The 19,338-nt window shown below is 49.8% G+C and overlaps 1 protein-coding gene across 3 annotated transcripts; it reads left to right on the top strand.

Annotated features, from left to right (window-relative positions):
- Nucleotides 1-7,805: 7,805 nt before the first annotated feature.
- Nucleotides 7,806-19,168, top strand: PGC (progastricsin). 3 transcript variants are annotated; one of them, XM_004018811.6, is made up of 9 exons: nt 7,806-7,930; nt 11,057-11,207; nt 11,680-11,797; nt 12,785-12,903; nt 14,566-14,765; nt 16,278-16,400; nt 16,883-17,030; nt 18,077-18,175; nt 18,873-19,168. In XM_004018811.6, exons 1-9 carry the CDS (start codon nt 7,869-7,871, stop codon nt 19,146-19,148), a joined length of 1,296 nt encoding a protein of 431 aa, XP_004018860.2. In that variant the 5' UTR covers nt 7,806-7,868; the 3' UTR covers nt 19,149-19,168. The 3 variants fall into 3 exon arrangements, with proteins under 3 accessions (XP_004018860.2, XP_042093451.1, XP_042093452.1); XM_042237517.2 differs by lacking the exon at nt 16,883-17,030; XM_042237518.2 differs by lacking the exons at nt 11,680-11,797; nt 12,785-12,903.
- Nucleotides 19,169-19,338: the final 170 nt, after the last annotated feature.

The following is a 19,338-nucleotide window of genomic DNA, read 5'->3' as shown; positions in this document are numbered from 1 at the left end:
ATCATCAGCCCTCTCCGGATATTTCTTTTTCTCTTCAGCCCCGGTCCAATGTAAAGAAAAAGAGTCTGACTCAGTTGACGGTTATTGAGGGCTTGCTCTGTGCTGCCACTATGGTTTTATTGGATAATTCCAGCAACCCTGAGGGGCGGATGATTCTCCCTGTTTTACAATCAGGGAACTTCAGGGTTGAAAGGGCAAATGAGTTGTCAGGGTCAAGTGGTCAACAAATGGTGAAGATTGGTCTCCCAAGTTAATCCATATCACACATCAGTGTCATATTTTTTTAACTTTTTATTTTATATTGGAGTATAGTCTATTAACAATCCTGTGATAAGCTCAGGGGTTCCACAGAGGGATTCAGCCATACATATACATGTATCCATTCTCCCCCAAACTTCCCTCCCATCCAGGTTGCCACATAACATTGAGCAGAGTTCCCTATGCTGTACAGTAGGACCTTGTTGGTTATCCATTTTAAATATAGCAGAGCATCACACTCTTAAAAGTGTGCAAAGAGAGGTGAACGTAGAGTTCAAAGTAGGCTCCACGGATCATAAGAAATAATCTGCATGGACATCTGTCTGCCCAGAAACATCCCTTACTTATTCTGGGGACTATTGTTTACACTCTTTAAAAGGCTTCCTGAGGGAGCCACCAAGTTCTTTTAGGGCTCTACCTGCTGACCACAATTGGTTGCTCCAAGAATAGATACCTGACCCAAGATAGGTTAATCAGAGAGCTTCCCTGGGAATTTTGGTTTCATTCTTTCTCTGGAAATGAAAAACTCATGTGCTGGAGCTCAGTTATTTGGAGAAAGGCAGCCTGTAGTGAGAGAGGGAGGGAAAGAGAATGGGTAAAGCAGGAATGGAAAGCAAATATCCTGATAGCATTTGAATCCCAGATTTCAGTTGACCCCAAGGCTCTGCCCCATCCTTCCTCTTCCTGCGGCTATGTTGCAATATATATGCCTCACCATCCATCCTGTTTCCACCTAAGCCAGACAAGCTAGCTGTTGTCTCTGAGCAAGGATACATTAATCAATGGACCAGAGAAAAAACAGCCAGTCTATTTACCCATTTATACACACAGAGATCAATTTCCAGTTGTTTGAGATCCAGATGGATAAAATGGACTCCATTATTGAGTGGGGATAAGGTAACCTACCTTATGGTGGTGTTGTGAGGTTGCTTGATGAAACAAATATAAAGTATCGTGCCTGGCACAACTTCAGTGATGGGATATTTTTGTAGGGGAGGAAGAATCCATTTTAAAATCTTGAGCCTAGCTCTTTCTTATGTCAGAGTTCTAATTAATAAACACAGAAGGGATGATGGACATAAAAAAGTACCACCATAATGACTGTTGGAGGTAAGGACCAATAACGGATGTTAAAATTGGTGGGCAGTGTGATATATGTATGTGTGTGTATATATAGCCACACGATGGAATATAGCTCAACTATAAAAAAGAATGAAATAATGCCATTTGAAGCAAGGCAAACGGACCTAGAGATTATCATGCTAAGTGAAGTAAGTCACATAGAGAAAGACAAATATATGGTATCACTTATATGTGGAATCTAAAAAAGTAATAAATTCACTTATTTACAAAAGAGAAACAGACAGAGAAAAAAATTTATGGTTACCAAAGGGGAAAGGGAGTGGAGGGATAAATTTGGAGTTTGGGATTAAGAGAAACAAACTTCTATATACAGTATAGATAATCAACACAGAAATTACTGTAGAGCACATCAAACAATATTCAATGTTTTATCATCTATAATGGAAAATAATCTGAAAAATATATATAACTGAATCACTTTGCTGTATACCTGAAATTAACACAACATTATAAATCAATTATACCCCAACAAAAATTTTAAAAATTAAATTAAAATTTAAAAAAAATTGATGGGCAGAAGAATGATGAAAAACAGAAGGCTTGCATAGCCTCAAAGTGTCTCCCCAGAAGATACTTATTAATTTTCAAGGGAAAGATAGTTACTGTTCACTAGAGACATCTAGTAGACCTCACCTTAACCAAGTTACTAAGGTTAAACCACCAGTAATGAGACCTTTCCATATCAGGTACCTCCTGATATCATCCACTGAGAAGGGTATATCACCTCTGTGGTTTCTGCAGCCAAATGCATGCCTTCAGTTTCATGAGAAAACATCAGAATAGCCCAAACTGAGGGACATTCTTTGAAATAACTGCTCAGCACTTTTTAGAAGTAGCAAGGTCATGAAAGGCAAAAGCCCAGGAACTTTCACAGATTGGAGAAGGCTAAGCCATGAAAAACGACACGTGACGTGGGAACCTAGACGCAAATCAGAAAAAGGACATTAGTGGGAAAACTGGTGGAATTCAGCTAAGGTCTATAAATCAGATAATAGTATTAGGTCAGGGCTAATTTCCTGGCTTTGATCATTGTAGTGTGGTTATGATGTCAGATGTTAACTTTAAGAGATTCTGGATGAAAGGTATATAGGTACTCTCTGTACTATATAACTTTTCTTTAATTCAAAAATTATATCAAAAGGAAAAGGAGGGGAAAAAAATGAATCCTTGAACTTGGAAAAAGAAGCCCTCTTTTCCAGTTTGCCCCCAATAAGTTGTATTAAATCAATATAATGGTGTAAGTATAAAATGCACAAAACTTAAGGAAAAAACTATAAAAACAAGGTAAACAGCCAAAGCTGTAACTAAAACTCATATAGACTGCTGCCAAAGATGTGAGGTTTATATAGTAGCTGTCCTTGGAGTTGAGGTGAGGTCTCTTATCTCTTTAACTCTTATTTCAGGAGTAAGAACACACACAGAGACACAGATTCCCTGGTGCAGTCTCATACCCACTGCAAGAGACCTATCTACCAGGATTCCTCAAAAGGTGCTCCTTTAGCCTCTGTGTGGGTGACTCTGGGAAGCCAGTTAGGAACAGGTTAGTTGCTCAGGCCAGAGGTGATGGAGGCTTGGATGAGGCAAAGTTGGTGAAGATGGAGAAACACAAACACACCAAGAATGCCTTTGGGAGGCAGAACCTATGGGATCCACTCAGAATGTGTACTGAGTGTCAGTGATGTGCCATGCCTGGTTCTAGGCCCTTTGTGTATTCACTCACTGGGTCATTCAACAAATGTTAGCTCTGCCTGCTCTCACACGTTCGATCCCCTCCTCTGGAGGAGGAAATGGCAACCCACTCCAGTATCTTTGCCTGGAAAATCCCGAGGACAGAGGAACCTAGAGGACTACAGTCCATGGGGTCGCAAAGAGTCGGACACGACTGAAGCGACTGAGCGTGAGCACGTGGGTGACTCTGATAATGAGAAGCTCACAACTCTCCTCCTTTGGTTGATATTCAGTTCGTGCCCAAGTGCTACTGATGGGAATGAGAAATTAGAATCAACCCAAATCATAGGGCTAAGTAGAGCCAGCTTCCAAAATGACAGGGCACTGCATAGCCACCAAGAGTGATAAGGGTGTGGCTTATCTCAGTTCACGGAAGTGTGCACATAACAATCTTCAGGAACAAGAGAACAGAAATAGCATTTGCACACTGATTACAGCTATGTTAAAATCTCACTGTGTACATTAAGAGCTAGAGATAATTTAGAAATTTAGAATGGTGCAAATAATTGCTGTTCCATGTTGCTTTGATTTTTTTTAAAAAAGTGGTTTATGTATAGAATTTAAATAAAATTTAGCACACAAAATTTTTTCTTAAATCCTCCATTAAAGGACTTGGGGGTTGTTGTTTCAAAATTGGGAATGGCTGTATGAGCACTGGATTGGGAAGGATTCTGAGGTCATGTCTCAGCTCCATGAAAGGGTGTGGTCTGTTTGATTAGTGATGTCTGCCATGGGTGAAGGATTAGCAGCGGCAGTATGCAGGCTAGCACCTGCTCTCTCTTCTTGAGACACTCCCAGCAACCAGTTTCACTTGTGGTCACTCTGAAAGGTGAATGAGCTGCTTAAGGAGCCAGGTGAGAGAAATAACCTCTTCTTTTAGTTGAGGATTTGGGGCAAGTCACTGGAATGGATACAAGATGATACGCAATAGGGACTTCCTTGGTGGTTCAGTGGTTAATATTCTGCACTCTCAATGTAGGTGGCCTGGGTTCAATCCCTAGTCAAGAAAGTAGATCCCGCACGCTGCAGCTAAAAGTTCGCATGCTGTAACTAAAGATCCCACATACCGCAACTGAAAAAAAAAAAAAAATCCCGCACACTGCAGCTAAGATCCAGCACAGCCAAATAAATATATAAATATTAAAAAAAGAAAAAAAGGGTGGTATGGAATATATACCATAAGGGTAGGAAAAGCAAAGTCCTCCACAATAGAGGCCAATTTGAGGGTAGGTAGACACAGAAGGGGAGGCTTTATGGCCTTTGTACTGGGTCTTGAAGGATGAGGAGATTTTGCAGGTGGAGATGCCTGTGAAGGGTATTGCATGGAGGCCACAGCATGGATAAAGCACGGAGGCTGGAAAATAACAGGCCTCCTGGGCAGCAAGCAAGAAGATCGCTATGACTGGAGCACAGAGCATGTTTAGGTTAGTAGTGGAAGGTGAAGATGGAAACGGAGGCAGGGGCCAGCCAGAGTGTGTCCTGAAGACTAGGGTAATGAGTCTGGATTTTATTTAGTCAGTCACAGGGAGGCTTTGGTGAGTTTTGAGACAGGTGGTACTTAGACAGGAGACCAGAGGATAAGAAGAAAATGCCTCTTTCCTGGGAGACCATCACTGAGAGGACCCCAGGCCCTGTATTTTGATACGATCCGTTTGGAGTGTGGGGTGGAAATCAGAGCACTGGGATAGCGAGGTGCGGGAGATAAAACAAAATCCCACTGAGAACCACCCCACGGGCTCCATCCGCTGTTTGGGATTTCCTGAGCTCTGGGCCAAGCACAGGGAGGTGGAAGCCACAGTCTCCACTTTCGAGGAGATTCTGGTCTATGGAGGGAGGAAACATACCCCAGGAAACAACTGGAGACCAATCTTAGACAGTGTGCCATTGGGCACCAAAGGGAGGACACCAGCTGAGGGGCAGCATTAAAGGGTAGAAGATGAACTTGGTGGGGAGCCAGTGGGTCAGGCTTCCCCGGGCTCCTGTCCTTGGGTGGGGGCAGCCTGGATGACTTCTAAGGGGTCCTCCAACTCTGCACATCCCTGGCTCTAGGAGGAGCTGTCCTGAAGGATGGGCAGAACTTGGACATGTAGAAGGAAGAGAAATGGGCTTCCCGGGAATGGGGAGCTGGGTGGTGGGAGACAGCCAGAGCGGACAAGGACTCAGGATGTATGGGGACACTGAGGGGACTGACTGACCTTTGTCAGGTCAGGTTGGGCAGGCTGAGGCAGCAGAGCCCCAGGATCTGGCAAGCAAATAGGTACCCCGGCTCCATGCAGTCAGGCCAGGGATACACATCCCTAGGCCAGGGATACTCAGAAGGGATGTGGGGTGATCGGGGTTTGGGGACAGTTAGCCTGCAGTCATCAGACTCCTTGAGATCTGCCAGATAAGGAAAGGGTCCCAGGAGGCCCATACTGGGGAGTGTGGTTGGCCTCACAAGACTTAGGGGACCCCGTGGATTCTGCTATATTCACAGGATGTGGCAAGACTCTAAGGATTCTCCAATTTCCTTTTTTAAAAAATATTTAATTCTGGGCTTCCCTGCTGGCTCAGTGGTAAAGAACCCGTCTCCAATGCAAGAGACACAGGTTCAATCCCTGATCCAGGAAGATCCCACATGCCTCGGAGAAACAGCCTGTGCACCACAACTATCGAGCCTGTGCTCTAGAGCCCAGAGGTCGCAGCCACTGAGCCTGTGTGCCAGGAGCCCACGCTCTGCAACAAGACACTGCAATGGGAAGGTGTGCACCACAGCTAGAGAGTAGCCCCCGTTTGCTGAAACTAGGGAAAAGTCCAGGCAGCAGCGAAGACCGGCTCGGCCAAAGACAAAAATAAATAAATAAAATTCAAAAACACGTATTTCTGATCATTGAGAGTAAGCTCCATGCCTCATTATTGTAGTCAGCCCCGCATTTTTGCGTCCTGGTTGCTATGCATTCATTCAGAACTTCCCTGACCAGGGATTAAACCCATTTCCCTTCAGTGGAAGCTCAGAATTTTAACCACTGGACTGCCAGGGAAGTCCCTCCTATGACTTTCCTTTGTCTGCTCTCCAAAACCGGACCCTGGGGAAGGCACTGCCTCCTTACCTTGCCTTTAGCCCAGAGTCCAGCGTGTCCCTGGAGACTGTGGGCAGGAATGGGAGCTGACCTGGCCTTGAGACACAGGCAGGCAGGGACCTCCTTCTCTCTGCCAGGCCTGGGCAGACCTCTAGAGCCCTTCTGCCCCTCCTCCATCCAGGGCCAGGGGAGACTCCAGGGCTCTGGCAAGGCAGTGGGTGGCAGTGGCCAGAGTGGAAAGTCCCCACGGGCTGGATTTTATCGGTGTTTGGCAGGCCTGGTTTTGGCCTCCTTCCTGGGGCTCAAGGGCCTGACAATCTGTTTGGAGCATTGAGCGAGGGGTATGAGGTGGCAGAGGGGGTACAGGGTGGGGGCTTTTTCCATTCACCCTAAAATGGAGAGTTCTCTAGTGCCAGGTTGGTGGGCACCGGGCCAGCTCTAGGTCACCTCATGTGGTGAGAAGCTTGTTGCTGGGAAGCCGGCAGGACCTGGAGATGAGGGACAGAGGTGGACATGGGAGATCAGGCCCAGAGCAGGAAGGAGGACAGACGAGGGCTGGGGAAGAGGGTAATGGGGGACACAGGTGTTTTAGGAGAACTAAAGACACGGGCAGCGTTGCAACGGGACAGAAGAAGAGAGACAACAAAGAACAGAAGCATGGCCTGGGACGTCCCCCTGTTCCCATGCCCCTGCCCAGGCCTCCTGTTGCTGCAGACCAGTGTCTGCGCAACCAGAAGCCAGTGTGGCTTACACGTGGGTGTCCTGAGAGCTTGCTGAACTATGATGAGAATTTCCCCAAATGCCCCGTTTGACCAGGAAGTCCTCTAAAGCTAGCCCTGGTAGCTCTAACTTCAGTCACTGGCGACCCAGCTCCATCATCTGCATCCATGCTAATAATGCCACCATCATTACCACCATCAGCACCACACTAACCACCATCTTCATTACCTTTATCCAGCTACTGACCCCATCATCCCCCAGACACCCTAACTGCATCCCTCAAGGGCTTGGGAGTACTTGAACCAGGACTCAAGTCAGAATCTTTGAATGTATCACCTCTAGACCAGTGATACTCAACCATTTTGCTCCCAAAAGGGATGCTGGGCTGTGCCTGCAGACATTGTTGGTTGGCACAACTGGGGGACTGCTACTGGCATCTAGTGAGTAGAGGCCAAGGATGCCGCTCAACATCCTACAATGCCCAGGGCAGCCCCACAACAAAGAGTTTTTTTTGTTCTGAAGTTTTGGAATTACGGACTTCTCTGTAGACTTGCCTATAGACCTTAGAGCCCTCATTTCTGCCCTCCTCTGGCCCTCCCCTCAAAACGCCCAGCTCACACCTCTGGTTCCTGGGCAAAGAAGTCATCTTTGCCACTCCATCTTTCGGCAAGTTTGATCTCTTATCGCTCACACCTCCTGGCCTCCACTGCTTGTTCTGAAAAGTCAATAGGATGAAAAGTCCTTTGAGGCCACCCTCACAAAGGAAAACACACGGAAACGACTGATACAGGGAGCCCAGGGTACACCCAGGGTTGAGACCAGGCTTGTCCAGGGCAGAGAGGCAGGGACTGGGCTGGGTCCCCGAGGTATAAAGCAGGAAGGGCTGTTCAGGCTTTCACTCCGCTGCAACAGCACAACTCAGAGTTGCCTCTCTGCTGCAGCCAGCTGGGAATCAGTGTCATGAAGTGGATGGTACTGGCCTTGGTCTGCCTCCAGGCCTTGGCGGCAGCAGCATTGGTCAAGTGAGTCTGGGGCCTGAATGCTGGGACAGGAGCCCTGGCAGCTTTTAAAAAAATAAATTAATTTCTTTTATAAATAAGTTTATATTTAACTTATTTCTTTTATAAATAAGTTTATAAACAAACTTATTTTATAAGTGTATAAACTTAGTTTATTTTATGTTTATAAACAGTTTATAACTTATTTATAAAAATAAACATATTAAAAAATTACTTATTTTATAAATAAGTTTATATTATTTTATAAAACAGATACCGATTCACAGACTTAGAGAACAAACTTATGGTTGCCAGGAGGGAAGGACTGGGGGAAGAGATAGTTAAGGAGTTTGGGATCTATGTGTACACTCTGCTACATTTAAAATGGATAACCAACAGGGACCTACCTTATAGCACAGGGAACTCTGCTCAATATTATGTGTCAACCTGGATGGGAGGGGAGTTTGGGAGAGAATGGATACATGTACATGCCTGGCTGAGTCCCTTTGCTGTTGACCTGAAACTCACAAATTGTTAATCAGCTATGTGCTGTGTTGTGCTTAGCTGCTCAGCCATGTCCGACTCTTTGCGATCCCATGGACCACAGCCTGCCAGGCTCCTCTGTCCATGAGACTCTCCAGGCAAGAATACTGGAGTGGGTTGCCATGCCCTCCTCCAGGGGATCTTCCTAACCCAGGAATTGAACCCAGGTTTCCCATATTGCAAGGAGATCCAACCAGTCCATCCTAAAGGAGATCAGTCCTGGGTGTTCATTGGAAGGACTGATGTTGAAGCTGAAACTCCAATACTTTGGCCACCTGATGTGAAGAGCTGACTCATCTGAAAAGACCCTGATGCTGGAAAAGACTGAGGGCAGGAGGAGAAGGGGACGACAGAGGATGAGATGGTTGGATGGCATAACCGACTCAATGGACATAGATTTGGGTGGACTCCAGGAGTTGGTGATGGACAGGGAGGCCTGGCATGCTGTGGTTCATGGGGTTGCAAAAAGTCGGATGTGACTGAGTGACTGAACTGACTTCCCATACTGCAGGTGAATTCTTTACCGTCTGAGTCACTAGGGAAGCCCAAGAATACTGGATTCGGTAGCCTATCCCTTCTCCAAGGGAACTTCCCCACCCAGGAATTGAACCACGATCTCCTGCATTGCAGGCAGATTCTTTACCAGTTGAGCTACCCATGAAGCCCTAATCAGCTATACCCTAGTAGAAAATAACAAGTAAAAAAAAAAAAAACACCAAAACTACTATAGACTGGATGATTTATAAATAACAGAAATTTTTTTCTCAAAGTTTTGGAGGCTGGGTAGTCCAGGATCAAGGTGCCAGTAGATTTGGTGTCTGGTCGAGAATCTTCTAGTTCATATGCATACCCCCCATCATTCTGCTGTCCTCACGTGTTGGAAGGGACATTGAAACTCTCTGGGTGACCTGCTTCTGCTCTGAGGCAGGGAAGGCTCTCTGAGTGTGCACTGGACAGATCTCAGGATGGGAAGAGATATGGCCTCTGCCTTCAGGAAGCTTCCAGTTGGAGGGAGAAGCATCATCCATTCCCTCACTGATGATAAAGGATAAAGACCAGAATGATAGATAAAGATAAATGATAAAGACCAGAAACAGACAGAGTAGGGGCAACTCCTGCCTAAAAAAAAAAAAAGACCTTGAAAGCAATTATTTCTAGATAGGGTGATGTTTGCTAGAAGTTTCCTTAAGGGCCCCCAATTTATTTGACAGATGCCAAATCATCTAAGCAGAAACACCAGTCATGTAATCTCTATATGCTGAGGTGTCAGGGGAAAGGGGATAAGGCGGCCAGGCTCACAGGACATCAAAAGGGCGCCCAGCCTGCCTCATTGCCTGCGATTGCACCAATAAAAGGGCATTTCTTTTGGTGGAAAGTTGGCTTCTCTCAGAAACTTCTTTGAATATGCCAATTCTGGAGTGGTGTTGGTGTGAAGCAATCGTCAGCCTTCATATCTCAAGGTGAATGGGTTTAGCAGAGAATTTCTGGAGGATGCAGGGTCTTGAGAGAATGGGGAAGAGATGGGGAAAGAAGCAGGAATCCAGAAGCCTGGAGCAAGGCCTGGGGGCACTGGCAGAGACCCCTGGGCAATGGAGGCAGGCAAGTCTGGGAAGACACGGGCAGAAACCCATAATTCAGGAGATCCAGTTCCAGAGGCTGATCTGGGCTCCGGACCACTCAAGCCAACCTCCCCATGGTCCCTGCCTCCTGTGAGGAGCGTGACTGACTCAGGCCAGACAAGGAGCAGAAGAACCAGGACCCTGTCTTCTGAGTCCGCAGTCTAGTGCTGCTGCCCTGGGCCCGTGCTCTGGCACATCCAGCCGGTGCCCGTTGCCTGAGGGCCACCATTCCGGGGGACTCCCTTTGGGGTTAACTTTGCCATCTCTGAAGCCTTTTTATTTTTTGAATTATGTATTGCTTTTTAATTTATTATTTTTCTGTGTTGTGCAGCACGTGGGATCTTAGTTTCCTAAACAGAGATTGAACCCGTGCCCTCTGCATTGGGAGTGCGGAGTCTTAACTACTGAACCACCAAGGAAGTCCTTCTGAAACTTTTTTTTAAAAAATGCACAAATTGGGAATTCCCCTGTGGTCCAGTGGTTAAGGGCTCTGCACTTTCACTGCGAGAGCATGGGTTCAGTCCCTGGTCAGGAAACAAAGATCCAGCAAGCACGGCCGAAACAAACCAACAAACCACACAAATCTTGCAAGGAGTAATGTCTAAAGTTCCTCTCCCCTTCCTGGGAAAAGAGTTTATGGGGTATTTGAGAGTGGAGGACCAGGGTGGGATGACGACCCATGGGATGAGGTCAGGGCAGGCCTGGGTGAAGGTAGCTGTTTTCTGAATCTTGGAGCAAGTCCTGAGAAGAGTTTTCCAAAAAAGAGAAAGAGAGAGGAAGAAAAAGAGAGGCAGAGGGAGAAAGAGCCAGAGAGAGACAGAGATCGAGACAGAAATGGAGAAAGAGGAAGACAGACACATACAAGCGACAGGCCCCGGGGACAGAGCGATGGGGAGCCTGAGGCATTTGGGGATGGAGAAAGAGCTTGGGATATTAGAGGTGCAGTAGGAAAGAGGGAGGCCCTGCCCTGACCCCAGCCCTTCTGCAGAATTCCCTTGAAGAAATTTAAGTCCATCCGTGAGACCATGAAGGAGAAGGGCCTCCTGGAGGACTTCCTGAGGACCTACAAGCATGACCCGGCCCAGAAGTACCACTTTGGTGACTTCAGCGTGGCCACCGAGCCCATGGACTACATGGACGTGAGTCTTGACCCTTCCCTGGGGCTCCCCCTCCTCCTGCTGCCAAAGGCTGAGGGCCAGACCGGGGCTGTGAGCTGCTCTCTCCCTCTCTGCACCCTCCCACTCGCCCCCTGGAGGCTGCCCCTGTCTCTCAGACCTGCCTGTCAGCCGGAGACTTCATTGCCTGAGAAAGCACGGAGGGACCCCTGATGACCTGGCAGCTGAGTCCATGCAGACTTTTGCTGCTGCCCCGGGCGGGCTCAGACTGAGGGCCTGTGGGTTCTGAGCAAGTGTGGAGGGCAGGCTCAAACCCCTGCTTGAGGTGTGGGCTGTGGGGCTGGCTACCCTGCCGCTCTGACCATGGAGAAGGCTGGGCCTGATGGGCAGAGCAGCAGAGTGACCGGCTTCAATGCCCCCACCACAAGTGAGACCTGCCCGCCATACCCCTACCCAGAGCTAAGAGCCTGCCCCATGTCCCTTCCTCCCCACCCAGGCTGCTTACTTTGGTGAGATCAGCATTGGGACGCCACCACAGAACTTCTTGGTCCTTTTTGATACCGGCTCCTCCAACCTGTGGGTGCCCTCTCTCTACTGCCAGAGCCAGGCCTGCAGTGAGTGCTGGGCTGAGCAGGGGAGGGCATTGACACCTGCTGGGGAAGGGCCGCACTTTCATAAAGATTGCTGGGGGGCGGGGCTGTGGGGTGGGCAGGGAGCTCCAGGCCTGGAAAGGTCCAGGGATTTGTCCAGTGTCACAGGGCACATGTCCAAGCCAGAGGGAAGGAACTGGCCCCGAGCCTGGGTGGCCCCTCTCTGATTACCAGGACATATTCCTTCACCTACTCCAGCCTAGCCCAGCTCACTCCACTCCGTTCTGTTCACTCGGGGTAGTGCCATTCCGGCCCACTCCACTCTACAACACTCTTTCTATGCTACTCCCCCACCACGATTTACTAAGCTCTTACTGTACTCTCCCAAGGACCCGGGAGAAGGACATAGATGTGGTCCTCCTCCCGTCACTGTCCTTGGAGATGTTCACTTCCTAGGATGGCCCTGACCCCTGCCAAAGCCTTGGGGTTTGGGTCTTGACACCTCTAGTCTAGAAGGTCCCTCACTGGCTCCATCCTAGGCTGTCTCAGGATCCTGGTGTGGCCAGCTTCTCCTCGGGGTGAGGCAAGGGTCAGGGAATACCCTGGAGGTTCATTCACTCCTTCATCTGATGAGTAATTTCTTGACACTTGCCATGTATCAGGAGATCTGCTGGGGGCCAGGAAGATGGAGACAGATACTATACAACTTGCCCACACTACAGTCCTAGGGAGGTCATCATCCGAGGGCATCTGACAATTCTGTGATTTTGTCAGGTTGGTGGGGGCAGGGGGTGCTTTGGGGTCAAGGCTGCCCAGTTCTTAAGGGTCTTCCAATGCCAGGAATGTCAGTTGGCTACCACCTGACTCCTTGGGCAGCAGGGGGAGGTGTGTGCACGTGTGTGTGTGTATGCTGAGGCTCTATGATATGAGTACAGGCTGGGAGACAGTTGGGCAGCCTTGCAGACCTTAGAGGGGGCCAGCATGACTTCCCTAATTTTCCCTTCCCTGCAGCCAGCCACCCCCGCTTCAACCCCAGCCTGTCCTCCACCTACTCCTCCAATGAGCAGACCTTCTTCCTGCAGTATGGCAGCGGCAGCCTCACTGGCCTCTTAGGCTATGATACTCTGACGGTGAGTGATGCTGCCGGCTGAACCCTCTCCTCTTTCCAGGAAACAGGCAAGGTAATGCGGAGCTGTGAACTGGATTCTAACCTCATAGTTCTCAGAGTCTGATGGGGAGACTTAGACGGAGGCCTTTGAAGAATATAGGAAACACCCAGTGCTCTACAATGGTTTGTTATTGTTTAGTTGCTCAGTTCAGTTCAGTTGCTCAGTCGTGTCCAACTCTTTGCAACCCCATGAATCGCAGCACGTCAGGCCTCCCTGTCCATCACCAACTCCTGGAGTTCACTCAGACTCACGTCCATCGAGTCCGTGATGCCATCCAGCCATCTCATCCTCGGTCGTCCCCTCCTCCTCCTGCCCCCAATCCCTCCCAGCATCAGAGTCTTTTCCAGTGAGTCAACTCTTCGCATGAGGTGGCCAAAGTACTGGAGTTTCAGCTTTAGCATCATTCCTTCCAAAGAAATCCCAGGGCTGATCTCCTTCAGAATGGACTGGTTGGATCTCCTTGCAGTCCAAGGGACTCTCAGGAGTCTTCTCCAACACCACAGTTCAAAAGCATCAATTCTTCGGCGCTCAGCCTTCTTCACAGTCCAGCTCTCACATCCATACATAACCACAGGAAAAACCATAGCCTTGACTAGACGGACCTTAGTCGGCAAAGTGATGTCTCTGCTTTTGAATATGCTATCTAGGTTGGTCGGAACTTTTCTTCCAAGGAGTAAGCGTCTTTTAACTTCGTGGCTGCAGTCACCATCTGCAGTGATTTTGGAGCCAAAAAAATAAAGTCTGCCACTGTTTCCACTGTTTCCCCATCTATTTCCCATGAAATGATGGGACCGGACGCCATGATCTTCGTTTTCTGAATGTTGAGCTTTAAGCCAACTGTTTTACTCTCCACTTTCACTTTTATCAAGAGGCTTTTGAGTTCCTCTTCACTTTCTGCCATAAGGGTGGTGTCATCTACATATCTGATGTTATTGATATTTACAGTTGTGTCTAACTCTTTGCAACCCCGTGGACTGTATTGCCCACCAGGCTCCTCTGCTCATGGGATTTCTCAGGCAAGAATTCTGGAGTGGATTGCCATTTCCTTCTCCAGGAGGTCTTCCTGACCCAGGGATTGAATCCATGTCTCCTGCATTGGCAGGTAGATTCTTTAGCACTGAGCCACCAGGGAAGCCGATGCTCTACCATACAGGTCAGAAAATCATAACACTAGAGACTCATCCGGGAACTTCCTTGGGGGTCCAGTGGTTTAGACACTGAGCTTCCAATGCAAGGGGCTGATCCCTGGTCAGGGAACTAAGATCCTGCATGCTGTGAGGTGCAGCCAAAAAAAAAACACAGAAAAGGCTCATCCATCCACTTATCGACCCCTCACTGTGGGCCACCACGTGCCAGGTAGCGAGGACACAGAGTGACTGGGATGACCTCCTCCTTTTCCTTAAGGAGCTTAAAGCCTAGGGGAGAGGCAGGTGGGGTGGGCGGTGCTGCAGCAGGTGAGGGTGGCTCCTTGGGAGAGAAAGTGGCTTTCGCAAACCTGTCAAGAAGCGAGGTGGCAGAAGTGAGGGAGGGATGAAGAGCAGACAGATGGGTCTCAGGAGGGGGATCCAGAGGGAGGTGTGTGGAGTTACATTCATCACTTCCCATCCTCTGCGTCCCCTCCAGGTCCAAGGCATCCAGGTCCCCAACCAGGAGTTCGGCTTGAGTAAGACCGAGCCGGGTACCAATTTCCTCTATGCGAAGTTCGACGGCATCATGGGCATGGCCTACCCCTCCCTGTCCGTGGATGGGGCCACCACCGTCCTTCAGGGCATGGTGCAGGAGGGTGCCCTCACCAGCCCGATCTTCAGCTTCTACCTCAGCAGGTAAGGAACTACCCGGCAGTCCCCGGCTCCCAGCCCACTAGCTTCCACAGGCCTGGACGGCTGAGGTTCAAACACTTTGGAGTTTGGAGGCAGGCATTCCCAGCAGGCATTTGGCAGGACCTTTCCTCCTGGGCTTCTGATTCTTCCTTTCCCGTGCTCCCCATTCCCGCATCTGTCCCCAGCCCACTCGATCTCTTCTTTACGTTTCCTGGCCAAGACAGAATCTCCCCTTCCTCCGGCAGAACTCTGCTTGGGGCATTGTTGCAGCTTCTCCTGGGGCTTCCCTGGTGGCTCAGATGGTGAAGAATCTGCCTGCAATGAGGGAGACGTGGGTTCAATCCCTGGGTGGGTAAGATCCCCTGGAGAAGGGAATGGCAACCCACTCCAGTATTCTTGCTTGGAGAATTCCATGGACAGAGGAGCCTGGCGGGCTACAGTCCATAGGGTCGCCGTGAGTCAGACACGACTGAGCAGCTAACACTTTCACTTTTCTCCTACCTCTAGGGCTGACTGCCTGCCCAGAGCCGCAGTGAGCTCACTTCTTTCTGACCAAATGTTTTCTACCTGGACACCTCTTTTGTATAATAATCTATTGCTTCATCTCCTTTGATGTATTGTTCTAGCCAGGTCTTCTGGCCTCAGTCCACCATGAACTCGAACAAATTGTTGTTCTTACCACAAACACGAGCAAACGTGGTTATTTACGTGGATGGGCCCTGGAGCCAAGCAGTGGGAAGGGGTGGGTGGCCTGGAGGGGACTTTCCATCTTTCCTCTGTAGAATTAGACAACCACCTTCTAGAGACGATCAACATCTGCTCTCCGGGGCTTAGTCATTTGAACCTGACTTTCAACAATATTATCCTGTTACTAAGGTTGCTGACCTCTGTTTACAAGTACTCTTGAGTTTAGCCCGGAGGATTGCTGCCCAGTGCCACACTCCTGCTCGTCTACTGTCTCACAGGGAGGTCGTGCCCTCCACTCCCCCTGGGCCCCTCCTCCCTCCGATTCCAGCAGAAAAACAACCTACTGGGCCCCGGTCAGGCTCCTGCTGACACGCTCCACCAGGAGCATGAAATGAAAGGCAGAGGAGAGAGGTGGGACAGGGCTGCAGGCCAGATGACCAGAGGCTTTCCCAGAGGAAGCACTTGGTGGAGCGGCCTCATTTGAGAGCTGGAGGCACTGGGAATTCCCAGCCTTGGTCAGAGGTGGGGGACACAACGTCTGCCCTTAGGGAGCCCCAATCTGAGGGGAGACAGGGCTGCCTTCAGGGAGCCCCAGTCTGAGGGGAGACACAGCCCAGCCTCAGGGAGCCCCAGTCTGAGGGGAGACACAGCCCAGCCTCAGGGAGCCCCAGTCTGAGGGGAGACACAGCGCTGCCTCAGGGAGCCTCAGTCTGAGGGGAGACACAGCCCTACCTCAGGGAGCCCCAGTCTGGAGCCAGGGCAGGACTTCTATTTCCCTGCCTTTCCCACAGCCACTTCCTGACTCACCTTTCGCTTTACATTCTGCAGCCAACAGGGCTCTCAGGATGGGGGAGCAGTCATCTTTGGGGGTGTGGACAGCAGGCTGTACACGGGGCAGATCTACTGGGCCCCCGTCACTCAGGAGCTGTACTGGCAGATTGGCATTGAGGAGTGAGTCTGCAGCGGGCCCTGGGGGCGGGGGCCGTTCATTTGGGCAGGATGTTGCACACACACATTCAGGACTTGGGGTTTCAAGACCTTGGTCGGCCTGGAGAAGGTGGGTGTGGTGGGGACAACACAGGAAGAGGCAGGGTCTGGAATCCCAGACATTTCAGACCCTGCCATCCAACCCTAGGGCCTTAGAGATTAGAAACTGGGGTGTGTCGGGGGAGGGACTAATTTACTCAAAGTATTTACAACAAATCTATAGCCCTGGCCATCAGTCTTTCTAGAACTATCTGTGGAACTTTTAAGAAACAGAAGACATGGCCATTCAGGCAGACTTGGACAGACTGTTACGAGGCTGGGGGGTGGTTGGATTGACCTCTGTAGAATCTTTATCTTCTGAGGTGCACCGTGATTCGGTGGCTGTGGCCCATCCCCTAACTGCCCTGAGCTGGGAGGCGCTGAGACCCCATCTTCTCACCATTCAGGTTCCTCATTGGTGACCAGGCTACGGGCTGGTGCTCCGCAGGCTGCCAGGCCATCGTGGACACCGGCACATCTCTGCTCACGGTGCCCCAGCAGTTCCTGAGTGCCCTTCTGCAGGCCACGGGGGCCCAGAAGGACCAGTATGGGCAGGTGCATGCGGCGGAGGCGTGCCCTTTCCCGGGGAGAGGCTAGGGGGCATTTATGGTTTTTCCTGGGAGCACAAGAATAGCCTGATTCTTGGCCTCCGTGCTTCTTGCTGCCTCCTGTCACTGGAGGTGGGGGCCCTGGGATGACTGGGGGCTGGCTGGGGGCCGGAAGGCTGATTCAGGGGGGCCAGATGCCTGTGCTGGTATGGGAGGTCACTAATAGGTAGAATTTCCTCTGAGCTTCAATCTCTTAGAGCAAACAGGTTAAACACCTGCTGGGCTTTGCAGTAAGAGCTAAATAACTAGAATGTGGGACCAAGCCTGAGAGCGACAAGGAATAACTCTTGAATCCAGAGCTCCCTCACCTCCATCTTGGGAGGTGGATTGGGCAGGGCCCTGCCCCATCTTTACCCCCTCCTGAACCTACCAAAGGGTTTGCATAATTAAGGTATTCTCACTAACTTTGGTGGGCTGATGTGATATACTGTCTACATACCTGTGTATTTTATTTATTATTTTAATTTTTATTGGGGTATAGTTGCTTTACAATGCTGTGTAAAGCTGTCCAACGAAGAGAATCAGTTAGAGGCATACATATATCCATCCCCTCCCTCTTTGACCTCCCACCCGGCCACCACCATTCCACCCCTCTAGTCATCACAGAGCACCCAGCTGAACACCTTGTGCTATACAGCAGCTTCCCATCAGCCATCTATTTTACACACAGTAGAGTATCAGACCTATTTTAAAAGGACACTTGCAGGGAAGAGGAGTAGATTTAAACTTTCATGGGGGAAATTCAAGAAAGAGGCATGTTTTGAGAAAGATGACTCAGGTCCCCCCACAACCCACCCTCTGTACAGCAGCTTCTATAACTTGGAGGTTCTGTACGCGAGTCCTCATGGGTAACACCAGCAGTATTGGTGTTGCAGCCTCTGGTCCAAGAGCAGATTTGGGGCTCGGGCTCAGGACCCCAGGGGCTGCCGTGATGGGGATGGCAGGTCCTCTTAGCGGGGAGATGAGGCGACCCGGCGCTGTTCCTCTCTGCAGTTTCCTGTGGACTGTAACAACATCCAGAACCTGCCCACCCTCACCTTTGTCATCAATGGCATGCAGTTCCCTCTGCCTCCCGCCTCCTACATCCTCAGTGTAAGTCCTGGTTCCTGCAGGCTGAGCCAGTGGGCACAAGATCAGGGGTAGAGGTGGGTGAGGGGCGGGAGGAAGCTGTGAGGAGCCAGAAACACTCGGTCCCCTTAACTGTGCCATTTCCTTGAAGCATTGATTTCTCTTCCCCTCTCATGGATTTTAAACCCCCTTCTCTGGAACCAGGCTGTGAAAGAGCAGAGCAATCATCTATTATTAATAATTATTATTAATTAAGGGGGAGAGGCACTGGCTCTCTGTTGAGCACTTACAAGAGTCAGCCGCCAAGTGAAGCACTTTGTCTGCATTTTCCTGATAACTCGTCATAACATTTAATGAGGGAGATATGAATTTTTATTTTATAAGTAAAAACTTGGAGGTTTCAAGAGGTTAACTCATTGGCCTAAAGCTACATAGTTAGGGTGAAGCTAAGGATTGAACCTAAGTTGATCTGGCTCCAAGGCTTTACTACCAGGAGTTGAGGAGATCCTGCAGAGGGAGGGCCCTTGCAACCTGCCCTCAGTCACACTAGAATCCCCAACCAGCCCCGCTCTGGCAGCTCAGTTGGCCTGTGAGGCCTCAAGGGTAGAAACTCTGGCCCTTCTTTTTCTGTATCTGTGCTGCTGGCCTGGGGCTCTGGGCTGCACAGTGCCCCGTCCATCTGGGAGCTGATGAATGAGTGATGCCCTTGTGTGTTGTGCAGAATGGCGACAGCTACTGCGTCCTGGGGGTGGAGGTCACCTACATACCCTCCCAGAATGGCCAGCCCCTGTGGATCCTCGGGGACGTCTTTCTCAGGTCATACTATTCCGTCTACGACCTGGGCAACAACAGGGTGGGCTTCGCCACAGCCGCCAAGACTCAGCGCCTGGACTCCCGGGCTTCCTTCTCCTTCTGGACGCTCCATCCTACAGGGGCTTCTCTCTACACTTCCTCTCTGCATTTAGCCTCCCTTCTCTGGACTCTGGACTTTCTCTAACAATAAATAGCTCTTCTCCACATCGGCCGTCCTGTTGTTTTTAGAGGGCATTCACAGCCTGTAGGCTCAGGGAATGGGGCAATAAGAGTCACAGGCAACTTTGCCTCTACTGGAGCATGTTGTCCCTGAGTTTCTAGGAGGTTCATGGTGGGTCACTGAGATTCTAAGAGAAATAGGGCATGAGGTAGGC

This window comes from Ovis aries, chromosome 20 (genome assembly GCF_016772045.2).
Source record: "Ovis aries strain OAR_USU_Benz2616 breed Rambouillet chromosome 20, ARS-UI_Ramb_v3.0, whole genome shotgun sequence".
NCBI lineage: Eukaryota > Metazoa > Chordata > Mammalia > Artiodactyla > Bovidae > Ovis > Ovis aries.
This window is presented reverse-complemented; position numbering and strand designations above follow the sequence as displayed.